This window comes from Arachis hypogaea, chromosome 11, assembly GCF_003086295.3.
Source record: "Arachis hypogaea cultivar Tifrunner chromosome 11, arahy.Tifrunner.gnm2.J5K5, whole genome shotgun sequence".
NCBI lineage: Eukaryota > Viridiplantae > Streptophyta > Magnoliopsida > Fabales > Fabaceae > Arachis > Arachis hypogaea.
Window position 1 is genome coordinate 137937444 of NC_092046.1, and position 12326 is coordinate 137949769.

General features: G+C 30.8%; 2 protein-coding genes across 4 annotated transcripts; both read right to left on the reverse strand.

Moving 5' to 3' along the window:
• Nucleotides 1-139: 139 nt before the first annotated feature.
• LOC112722898 (probable beta-1,3-galactosyltransferase 2) lies at nt 140-4467 on the reverse strand. Its single transcript, XM_025774086.3, has 13 exons — nt 4078-4467; nt 3807-3948; nt 3206-3299; nt 2660-2718; nt 2561-2568; nt 2357-2476; nt 2205-2268; nt 1739-1811; nt 1519-1639; nt 1193-1280; nt 992-1117; nt 753-862; nt 140-563 (listed from the first exon to the last, which is right to left on the reverse strand). Exons 2-13 carry the CDS (start codon nt 3923-3925, stop codon nt 415-417), a joined length of 1131 nt encoding a protein of 376 aa, XP_025629871.1. The 5' UTR covers nt 3926-3948; nt 4078-4467; the 3' UTR covers nt 140-414.
• Nucleotides 4468-5627: 1160 nt separating this feature from the next.
• Nucleotides 5628-7912, reverse strand: LOC112722899 (protein S40-4). 3 transcript variants are annotated; one of them, XM_025774088.3, is made up of 3 exons: nt 7307-7912; nt 6854-7054; nt 5628-6560 (listed from the first exon to the last, which is right to left on the reverse strand). In XM_025774088.3, exon 3 carries the CDS (start codon nt 6538-6540, stop codon nt 6010-6012), a length of 531 nt encoding a protein of 176 aa, XP_025629873.1. In that variant the 5' UTR covers nt 6541-6560; nt 6854-7054; nt 7307-7912; the 3' UTR covers nt 5628-6009. The 3 variants fall into 3 exon arrangements, with proteins under 3 accessions (XP_025629873.1, XP_025629874.1, XP_072063624.1); XM_025774089.3 differs by having other exon boundaries at nt 6979-7054; nt 7307-7448; XM_072207523.1 differs by lacking the exon at nt 7307-7912 and having other exon boundaries at nt 6979-7072.
• Nucleotides 7913-12326: the final 4414 nt, after the last annotated feature.

Genomic DNA, 12326 nt, shown 5'->3' on the forward strand with positions numbered 1-12326 from the left:
CGGCAAACCCTTAAATGGAGCTCAGTACCGCGACGGATTAGTCCTTGACCTGCCGGGTTTGGGGATACCGTGGGAAACCAAAAAAAAAAATACAATAATCGACCAAAATAATAATAATAATAACAATAACACATATATGTAGACTATAGTGATTTATTGGTGAGAAGCAATTATTATTTAGAGTTAGAGATGGCAGAGAACAAGAAATATATATATAAAGTCCTCAGGCCATTACTAAAAGAATGTGGGTTGGGTTGGTTGGTCATACAACTATACTCTTTCATTCTCTTCTATTCTCTTCTCCAAAATACTAAGCTGCAAGTGTTGACTATTGAACCTTCTACTACTCGCATACATATTATGTATAAGTATCTGCATGCTTCATTCATATCTTCTTCTCCTTAAGGTTTCATATCAAAATGTTGCAGTCCACAGTGCATTTTCATCCTCGCCGCAGCGCTGGTGAACCACCTTTATTCTCTCCACAGACCTGCAAATCCCACTGCATCTCCAATCGAAAGTAGCTATACACATGTTGCCTGCCTGTGCTTTCCACTCACAATCTGCATCAACCACCACTACTGCTATTATTACATTATTTCAAACTGTCTAACAACATTCAGATTCAAAGTTTTCATTAGTTCTTCTGGTGCTTTCCGAAGAGCAGAGGATCAATGATGATATATGGTGCTATCTGTCAAAATTTTTATTAAAAATAAAATGTGATTATAATAACAATTAAAATAGCATACCCGGGGGTGTGCCGCAGCACATTCTCCTGTCATCGATATGCTCCACGTCTAAACCAATGAACCAAGATCCCAAAGAAACATCTTCATTTGCATATTTATGCAGCACGTCCCTGCCATTATAAGCCAAATCATTTCCTATGCTAATTAGTTATCCCAAATTGCAAGCTTGTCCTTGTTTATACACAATGAGGATCTTGATTCCACTTTTAACAGTTCTCAGCGATGAAAGCAAAACTTACTGATTAGTTGATATATAAGTAGCCAAATCTTGTGAAATGGCATATAGTTGTCCGGTAGCATGACGAAAGTACTTGTTTCCTACCTCACCAAACTTCCAGTATTCAGGTTCATGATATTTCACTCCCCTGTGGTAAAACAGTTACACTAGGAAAGGATTTGAATTTAGTTTATCTGAAAAGTAAAAGCGAAGCCTTTCTTACTTCTGAGCAAGCACAGGGCCGGATTTCATGCACCCAATATACACTCGAGGTTTCATACGGTGCATACTCAGAGTCAATCCAAGTGTTGCTGTGAAGACAGGAACAAGATAAGGAAAATTAGGAAAATGATTCATGGTTATAAGAATTCTCAGATATTCCCATAGAATGCCCTTTGATTTTTATTTTTTTCCACTTTCTAAAAGCTTCTAAAAAATAAAATGCAGAATAGGAATTTCCATATCTAGTCTTAATTTGATAAAATTAAGGAAAATGTTCCTAAAGTAAAATTGCAAATTCAAAGTTCTATAGGACTATTTAGTATTTACCTAAATTCACATGGACATCATCATCAACTTTGACATAAAAATCTGCATCCCACAGAGCAACAGCAGTTGAAAAATAGGTCTTTGTCTTTGCTGATAGTTCAAGGTAGCCCTCAACATGGTTCTGCATAAATATGGATGCATTTTTTTGTTAGTAAAAATAAGTCGGCACAAATTATAGCCTTATACATTTAAATGAAAAAAGATAGGAGAAATAGATCACCAGCCTCAAAAAGTCGCCATGAAGCTTCTCCTCAGCTTCTATAGCTCTATCAAGAATGCCACCTGATGTAGAACTATAGATAAAATGGCTAAGTGTGGTTGATTATTTAACAGCAGAAGGAATATTTTCAACTAACCACATAGGAATTCATCATATACATTAGCCCAAAGGTTTCAAGATTTGTCATCGATTTGACAATAATTACTTATCGATTTCTTCATTTAACACAATGTTCTCATATTATATGCATACTACCAATCCATAAAATACAAAGCAATCACGCTAGATATTAAATAGACACCAATGCATCAGAATGAGAAAGAAACAGTTCAGTTTGAAATAAGTTGATGCTAAGGCAACAAAACAAAGTTCTAAGGAGCAAACACATAAGAACATAACAGCAATGGAATAATCATAAATAGGTTAAAGCCATAGACACTGAATATTAGGACACACTGAATCTGACCTGTGACCTATAACAAAACGTATGACTATGCCCTTTTCATCCTCCAACTTCTTTCTTTCCTCAACTGATGACGTTCCATTTCAAACCATGAATCAGATACAATGAATAAGAAAGGAAAAACTAGAAAATGGGCTAAAATGTCACTTGATCACCTTGTGGCATCCAAGTTGCACGAACAGAATCTCTTCGCTTTCTGCTACTAAAAGCTGTATTGATCCCTATAACCACGAAACATTTTTTCCTTGAAGTTGATTCAACTGTTTGTGTGTTTCCTGGTACATGAGAACCATTCATAAAAAACTCAGAACTCTACCAAAGGTAACTAAATATTCACTCCAGAGCCGATATTGTCTTACTCTGTTTCCTGCAATTCGTAAGTAGTATGTTTAGCATCAGATTACTTTTGATAGGTATGTAAGTAAATTCACAGCAAAACAAGAACGGGCTTAGCTTACCTGATGACATGTGTATTTGAAACTTCGACTTGACTGTAATTGGAGTTAGACTTTACAACCTTTGAACAAAGACAAATGTTACGAAAGAAAAGTGTCACCATCACAGATTTTTCCCGCTAAATAACAAAAGATGCAGCAAGAATTCATAAAGCCTGAGACTTAAGTACAGAAATCTAGAGTTACATAAGGCAGAAAAAAAAATTCGCCTTGAACAAATCTTGACTTCCATCGCAGACTTAATATTTAAAACAAAGTAGAGCCATTACATGACATTAGACTGTCGACAAAGCGACAGGTCAACCCTTGTGGCACAATCTTGTATCAAAATTAAGCACTCTGCAATGAATAGCTTCAAGCCCAAAGGACTTTAACATGATGGAATATTATAACAAACCAAATCAAGTTCACCCCCTACTACTATATACAAATCTAGAAAACTAAGATCCATTAATAACATTTTAACATTGAATTATACGAGATGTAAGCAGCACAAGTAGGTAATGACAGAATTAGAGACTAGGGAAGAGGTAAGACTGACAGACTTACTAGATTTACATTACAATCCTCAGAGTTTAATTTTAGCTGATCAAACTCACTAGAAGTTCTTGATATTTCTTTAAATTCAGGCGTCAACCACATCCTGTTACGAAATTAGTGGTTAGCATTGTACATGTAGTGATTAGTTTACTTGAGGTGTAATGTACTAATACAAATAGATTAAATTGAACAATGTAAAACAAGAATGCAGGACCAAAATCAAAGGAGATGAACAAAAATCCATATTATTTCTTTTGGTAAACCAATCAAAGCTCAACATATTGAATGCACTAGGTGTACGATCCATGACATTGACAATGCAGTTCAGATACCATAGATTATATTCATACATTAGAAACAGAAAACACAGCCGACACTGATTCAGAGCAAGCTTCTCTAAATCAATAATGCAATTTCCCTAAAAATATCCTTGCAACCAGGAAACAAAAAATAAAGTGATTATTTTTATGGCAAACATGGCGAATTCTCATATTAGAAGCTTAACCAACAATTACCATACAATCCCATTTGCACCATAAGATATAGAAACTCACAGTCCCTAAAAATTAAAACTTGATGCTCAAATGTAGATACCCAGAAGCTCAAGTACCTATTGGAGAAGAACATTCCAGCACAGAAGCTTCCCACACAAAGAAAAAGAGCCCATTTTCTATGAAGCACACCCCTTGCATTCACTTCCACAGCTCCACCCTTGCTCTTCATACTCATTTTTCTCTTCTTTGCTTACCTCACTATCAAATAAATAAATAAATCAGGCAAGGAAAGAAAATGCACAAGAAGAAACAAAGATTAAACAAACCGCAAAATGTAAAAAAAAAAAAAAAAAAAGAGAGAGGAAAAAAGAAAGATGGAAACTTTACAGGTCGTGTGGCACAGAGTGCCTTTGGGGTAAGTGAAGAAGACTAAGTTAGAAACCCTTCTTATTCTTTCAATGATAAAGAACCGAAACTGCTCTTCATCATCAATAAAATTTGAAGAATTAACTTGTAACATATAAAGATAACAGTTAAGTGCTTAACACGGTTTTATCAGATCTTGTTCTCTCTCTACCTTCAGTTTTTGTTTTCACCTGAAAAATCTGCTGTATGTTTCTTTCAACATTTTTTCTTTTTTCAGCTCAACTCGGTGTAGTTCACATTAAAAAAAAAATTCTTTTTTTTTTCTTTTGCATGCAGTAATTAGAATTATCATACGAGAATAGAAGTTATTTATTTTGCTTATAATTTGCCTAGGGAAAGTGTCGGTAAAGTAATTATCACTGCAAATATTTATCAAGAAAACATAAATTTGTTGAATCCAGTTGGGATGTGAAGTGGGATCCCACTGGAGTCTTTTTATGTAAACCATGTATGCTATATTTGAAGTCTAACTATATAATTATGAGTTATCTTATCTGCTAATAGTATCTATTTAATTTATAGGCTTTGCACTATCATAATTTCTGTCTGAAAAGGTAAAAGTAAGCTATGGTTGATCTTATTGAAGACAATGAGCCCAAAAAAAGGGATCACGTTTCTTAGAAAAAAGTTACTTTTGGTTAGCACTTAGCAGGAATAGCAATATGATTTATGATATGATAAATCAAGATTCACCATGTTACTTAATCTAATCTTCATTATCTAAATTTATATGCACACACTAGTTGGTGTTATCGTGAATGAATGGCAGACAAAGCAGCAGATGATATTTAAATTAGAAAAATAAAAATTATAGAATTTCGTAGGAAATAATAACTTCAAAAAAACTCTTTTTTTTTTATAATAATTTTCAAAAAAAATAGTATAATATTATTTACTGATATATGATGCTCAAGAAAAACAATTTGCTCTTGACGAATTCATTTTTTGAAAATAAAAAAATATATATAAAAAAAAAAGAATTTGTCACGAGTGAATTTGTTTTTGCTTTTTTATAAAAAAAAATGTATCATCAATCCCGAACGAATTCTCTTGGTCTTGATATTTCTGAAAATCACTAACATTCCCATTTTTTAAAATTTCACCTCCCAAATAAAATTATTTAAATTTTTTTAACCATTTTTTGGGCCTTGATACCTTTTCTCTCTCTAATTAAGTAATTATAATACACTTTTTGTTACCGTTATCTTATTACTGTGTATAATATTAACACCTTCTGTGCACAAAAACTTGGTTTAACCATAGGTTTTTTGTCCATTTATCTTGATGTAAAAGTGAAAAAATAAAACTGTTGAGTGTTGAGGCTGTATGTTACCATACACAGAAGAGAAAGATTTTGTTTCAGGTATAAGTTTTTAGTCTAATAGAATATGTATTCTAATTTGGTTCTAAAAGGTTTAAATTTTCTTAGCAGAAGGACATACAACTGCAAGGCCAAAAACAATGATTAGAGGACATACAAATTAAATAAGCATAAATATTTAGTCAAATGATTAAAAAAACCAACTACAATAGAAAGCTAAATCATAAATCATAAATACAAAACAGAGAACAAGAAACTCCCTACTCCCAGAAAATGTAGAACAAGAAATAAACAAAAGAAAATTAAAAGGTTTATGATGGGACACTATTTCAAGTTTGAAGCTCTTGGGGTTGTAGCAGCACCTCACAATAAATTAATGCTATAATATTAGTGCGGGTAATCAAATATAAAAGATTGCATGGGATTTGATCCGAATCTGAGTCTAACAATGATGATGAATACTACTACTAATGTGCTATAACTATAGATAGTGGTGACTCCAAAACCATAACATATAACATATGATTATGAAGCTGATAATGACATGACCATAGAACATGACAACACTAACATTACTCAATGAAACCGGTTTTGGTCAAAATGGCATTCCTCACTTTGCTAAGATCTCTCCCTTTGAGTGTTCTTCCAATGCCTTCACACACAGAGAATGAAGAGATCTGGCTCCTTGCAAGCTTCCTAGCAATCAATTCATGTGGTGGAATGATCATACCATCTTCATCATCATCCTCATTCTCATCATCATCATCAATATCATCATCAAACCCATCATCCTTTTTCTTGCCATAAATCTTTGACCAGTCAGGGATGTCCATTGGTGCTGAGGACCCTCTAAGACTTGCTTGCCCATCATGATCTTCATCAGAAGAGGGTAATAAGACTCCATTATTAGCCCTTGGTATCTTTCTTGTAGAGGTAGCATTGTGCCATGCAGAACAGGAAGAATATCCAGATGATGATGATGATGAGTACTTCTTAGACTTAGAAACCATTGTTTTTGTGGTTGAATAATCCTTCTTGTCCTTGGTGATCATAGCAGTTCCCCACACATCTTGCTCATCAAACTCTTCACCCCAATCAGCCATTGTTGTGTTTGTTCTGCCTCCTGTAAATGCAAATGGCTAGGTGGTTATGAGAAAAACAGAACAGAACAAGGGAAATGGATTAACAACTGTGATATGATGACACATACATTCATCTATTTTCAGCATTTATAGACATTGATGACACTAGAAAAGTAGAAACCTTGTTTCTTTTTCACCTAAAGACATCAATATATATTATCATAGCTGCTAGTGAGATAAGATGCTCTCTTTTCTTTCTCTCTCTTTTTCTTCCTCGGGAATTAAAAAACAGATCAGAAAGGTGTAAGAGAATAATAAGAGGAATCTAACTTGCCTTTGGCCTCCAAAAGGAAAGACCTTTGAAGAGATTTATCTCAAATGGGGAACACACTGATGATGAACCCTTAAAAAAACCAACCAGGACAAAGGGAAGAAGCCTTGAAAATCCCTTCCACTGACCTTATAATAGTAGATAGTAGATGCCTCCAAAGAAAGATCACAGGTTTCAAGAGACCAGTCTCTCACAGAATAGTACCTGAAAAAATGAAATAAAAGACAAGATAGAGGGCAGAAAAAGACAACAGATTAAAGCAGCAGAAAGATGTGTATGCGTATGCATATATACACATGCATATGAATGAGAAAAGGTTGTATTTATAGTTTGGCCCATAAAAGAACCACATGCACAGTAAAGAAAGCAAAAAGAAAATGATGGGTCTTGTAGTGAGTTACAGTTATTGATTGATCTCTCTACCTCTCTATAATAGTAGTATCTTGTTTAGTTTACCTGAGCTGAGCATAAGAGAAAAAGGGGGTGTGGTTTTAATTGCAAGAGTCCAAAAGGGACAGAGATGAAGGACAATAAGGAGGTGGGGATAGCGGCATGCAGCAATGAAAGAAGAGAAGAGAGCAAGTCCCATCATAGCCCCATTAAAGAAGAGGGAAAGAGAACACTACTATAGCTGTGTGGCTGGCTGTATGCTGCCGAATTTATCACTCAGCAGTTGCTGTTGCAGGCCACATAAAACTTAAATTGTTTTCTTTTCTCAATAGACATAATCTCTGAAAAGCTGCATCTTGATTGGCTCGAATGTACCTCCAACCTTATCCTCTTCCCCTCCTAATCCAATGCAACAAAGAGCAGAAGTTGAAGCACAAGAGAACTCATTGAGGTAGGTGAGGCTGAGAGACTGAGGTAGTAATAGTATTGTATTAGAGTAACTGTGAGCCTAGGCAAATACTACTACTACACTGCCTATTATGTTGGTGGCTGAGGAGAGAATGCAAGTAGAAATGCTGTTTGGTTGGGTGTTAATATAACACACACAGTGAAAAACCTACATCGATATATGTAGCGGGTTATTGCTAGCGAATGAAAATGAGACTTCCACCACTACTCAGTCACTTGGTATGGTAGTAATATTCATTATTCAGTGCTTCCTTTGCTTCCTGGCTTGCAGGATGCGGGATCACATTAATTAACTATACAACTCACAATTGAGTGAATGTGGTACGTATTATGGTAATTAGGAGAGTATTGTTATAAATTCATAGTTTATTAAGTTTATGAGCTAGTAGTTTTATTAAAATTTGGTCTATTTAACTAATAAAAAGAAAGTGAATAATTTTATATTATTAGATGTAATTTCACATTATTAAAAATATTAATAATGACTATAAATTATAAAATTTGCTGATCTCCTAACACTTTTCTATTTATATTATGTTTAGATAGTTATATTTTTTGTTATTATTTTTAAATAATTTATAGAGTAAAGTAACGTTTTTGTCCCCAACGTTTAGGATAAGTCTTATTTGTGCCCTTAACGTTTAAATCGTTCTATTTGTATCCTTAACGTTCATAAAAATGATTCAATGTTATCCTACTATCAATTATACTAATAAATCAAATTATATTTTTCAATTATTCTCACTTGGATGTATTCATTTTCAATTAGGTCTCATTTGGATGTGTTCGATTTTAATATTATACCCACTATTTATGTTTAGATTCAATTATGTCCAGGTAAATTATGTAAATGTTGTAGGAATTAGTTTCAACATTTTGGTGAGTTATTTTTCTGAGTAGATCATCAATTCTATCCCAGATATTTGTATTCTAACTTCAAAAAGAGATTTTTAAAACTCAAACTAAAACGTTCATGATGTGTAATTGATGGCAAGATAACATTGAATTACTTTTACAAACTTTAGGGATACAAATAGGACGATTTAAACATTAGGACACAAATAGAATTTACCCCAAACGTTGGAACAAAAACAATACTTTACTCTAATTTATAAATATAAAAATATTTTTTATTTTTTGAATTAGATTTTAAAATTGATAAACTCACTTAATTTTAGTTTTAATAGGATGTTAAAGTCAATTTGATCTAATATTGTTGATTATTTATTTACAAATATTTACATGCTAAATATTTTACAAAATTAATTTGAGTACATCAAGCACTCAACTCAATTTTTTTTGTTAAATTCTAATTTACTATGTATTTTAATTTTCTCACTTTATTTTCATGTAGTATGGTACTACTCAATTTAAAATTTTTTTTTTTTCATATTCTCTAAATATCCAATTATTACTTGTTATTTTGTTAAAGAGGAATGATAGGGACAGTAATTTTGGTGTTTTGTAACCATCAATTGGCCATCAATAATATTTTTAATGGTGTAAAATTATATCTAATAATAAAAAATTACTCATTTTTATTTTGATGATTAAGTGTTAGTAAAAAAATACAAAAATTACTGCTCCTAAATTTTTCCTTTGCTAAATCTAAATCAGTACTATCTCCCCTCACACCAAAAATATGCAATCTACTCCTTTGTCATTATTTAAGTAAAAAAATGTCATTCAATTTTAAGATTATTCTAATACTTAATTTTGGATTATAATCTTTTAAATCGAATAAATTAATAAAATAAAAAATTAATTTTTTAAATTAAAATAATAAAATAAATATTTTATAAAAATTATAAATTTAATGATTATTCATTTTTATTTTATCATTTTAATAATTTTTTATTTTAAAATATTTAAATTCTTTAATTTTTTCTCAGATATTTTTTTTGAAATAAAAATAGAGAGTTATTTATACACAATAAGTTAATCTCTTAAATAAAGTTTTTTATTTTATTTTAGAACACAAATCTTTGTTGTAACAAAATCACCTTTTATATTCAATTTTTTAAACTAATTATATTTTTCACTTCTTAAATTTATTGAAAAAATAATATTCAACTTGGAAATGTGAACATTTTCTAGTGACTAGCCATTATTTATTTTCCTTTACCGTTTTCTTGTGCTAGGCAAAGTGATGTTCTTATCCACTCATAAATATTCATTAATGCAATTCCATTCTAGTATATTCTGCTATGGTGGTAGGAGTAGTACTATTTTATAATCCAGTTGGCGATTATGCACGTTTATCAATTTACATTTATTACCTAGGATTTGTTACAAGCAGTTTTGCAAGCATTGCCAGCTATCTCGCACAAAAAACCACATTCTATTGCTACTGAGAAATTGTTTTTAGGACATCAAAATTATTATTAACAAAAAATTAATTTTTTAACAAAATATTATTATAAATATCTTTAAAACTTCAAAAATTTAATTTTGTTCATAAATTTTTTCATTGAAGACTTTAATTTATTTCAGGAACCTAAATCTAAACTTTAAATAGGTTTAGTACTTTTATTTTATCAACTCGGATATATATATTTCTAACTTTTTTTTTTCTACCAATCTCAATTTCATCTTAGTAAAATAATAATAATATTTTTTAAAAATGTTAAATTACCAATATTTTAATATTTCAATATTTTAAAAAGTAAGGCAACAATGTTCTCCTTTGATATTGACTGGGGTCAAATATTTTAAAGAAGTATTTGAGTACAAATTAAAATTATGTCTAAATATATCAAATGTTGAATGTATCAAATTATCAATTTTGTTTAACTAATATTTATTTTTTTAATTTTTAATCGATTTATATTAATGTATTTAAATATTGTAGTTAATCAAAGAATGTATTGATATCATCATATTTAAGACTGAAGCCTTAAAAATATTAATATTAGATAAAAAAATAAAAATATTTTTGAAATTTAAAATTTTTTAAAAATTAATGACTATTTTTATCAATATATTAATAATAATTAATTTGTTTAATTTTTTTTAACAACAATGTACTAACATGAATTTATTTACAATTTCAAAACTAGAAGGAGTAAAATTCGAAGAAACGAGACATAAAATGCTTAGGGCTAGGAACATAATTCCTAAATACTAGAATCATAAAATAATTTTTTGAGTAATTATTTAAATTAATTTTTAAAAATTTTAAAAATAAATATTTTAGTCTCTAAAAATATTAATACACAGAAATATTTTTAAGATTTTATTTTGGTAGACAAATTAGTCTTCAGTTTATTTTTAGATAGAGTAATTATTCAAATTAGTTCTAAAAAATTTTAAAAGCAAACATTTTACTCTCCAAAAAAATTATTACACAAATCAATTCTCCACATTTTTTTTGTCAGACATAACAATTTTCTGTCTATTTTTTGGCGTAACTCACTAACGAAAAATGCAATTGTGACACACTTTTTTTGTTAACATGATTTTTGAACAAATTATAAATCAAAGAAAAATAATATGTATGTGCCACATAGATGTGTATGTTAAGTTAGTCTAATTATGAAGTAGAAATTCAGTTAATTTGTTGAGTTAATTGATAATTTGATGAAGAAGTTGAGATTCAAATAAAAATTAGAAGAATACCTTTAATTATACTTCATTCTTAACTATCACACCAAGTTAAATTATATTAAATACAAAAATATCAAATGATTTTAATATAAATGTCTTGTAGAATAATCTCTAATAGCTTTATGAAACAACATTATTATTATTATTATTATTATTATTATTATTATTATTATTATTATTATTATTATTATTATTATTGAGTGATATATATATATATATATATATATATATATATATACCTTTTATATTTTTTATGCAAATTTTTTTTAGGGCAAAACACTATAATAAGCCAACATCAATCCAAATTTACCTATATGAGCCAAAATGAAAATCGATACAGCAATGAGCCAGATCATATTTTTATGTAATTCGAACCAGGGTAGTTCGAACTTCATCCTCAAATAATTCGAACCAGACCAGTTCGAATTTCGAAGAAAAAATTGAATGTAAATCGAACCAGACTGGTTCGAACTACCTATGCAAGTAATTCGAACCACTCCAGTTCGAATTAGGGGGAAATGTGTTCTTCATGTAATTCGAACCACCCTGATTCGAATTACGCTTAAGCAAGGTTGTTAGTAATTCGAACCACCCTGGTTCGAATTACTAGGGAATGGGCTATATAAGGAGTTCGAATCAGCCTCATTCGAACCATTCTCACCTTCCCCTGCCCCACCAAATCTCAGAGAAAACGACCCAGATTCTCTCCGCGAAAGAGCTGAACGCAATATTCTGCTCATGGGAGACGATCCGGCGCGGTTATATCGCTTGGACGGAGTAGCCCATATAGCTGGGGTCATCAACGAAGAGGTTAGTACGGAAATAACTTTGTTTTACCGGTACATGTGAGTTTGTGGTTTGACATGCGAGTAAGATATTGGTTTAGTTGGTGGTTTATTTTAGTGGTTTATGTTAGTGATTTCTGTAAATGGTTTATGTTAGTGGTTTTTGTAAGTGATTTATGTTGGTGGTTTATCTTAGTGGTTTATCTTAGTGGTTTATGTCAGTGGTT

Bases quoted from the DNA above. Each gene is read 5' to 3' on its own strand.
- LOC112722898 (XM_025774086.3), bottom strand. From the start codon at position 3,925: ATGAGTATGAAGAGCAAGGGTGGAGCTGTGGAAGTGAATGCAAGGGGT. The intron at 2,719-3,205 runs GTAAGTCTGTCA...CTTTGTTCAAAG, and splicing joins AGGATTGTAATGTAAATCTA to GTTGTAAAGTCTAACTCCAA. The intron at 863-991 runs GTAAGTTTTGCT...TTATAATGGCAG, and splicing joins ACTTATATATCAACTAATCA to GGACGTGCTGCATAAATATG.
- LOC112722899 (XM_025774088.3), bottom strand. From the start codon at position 6,540: ATGGCTGATTGGGGTGAAGAGTTTGATGAGCAAGATGTGTGGGGAACT.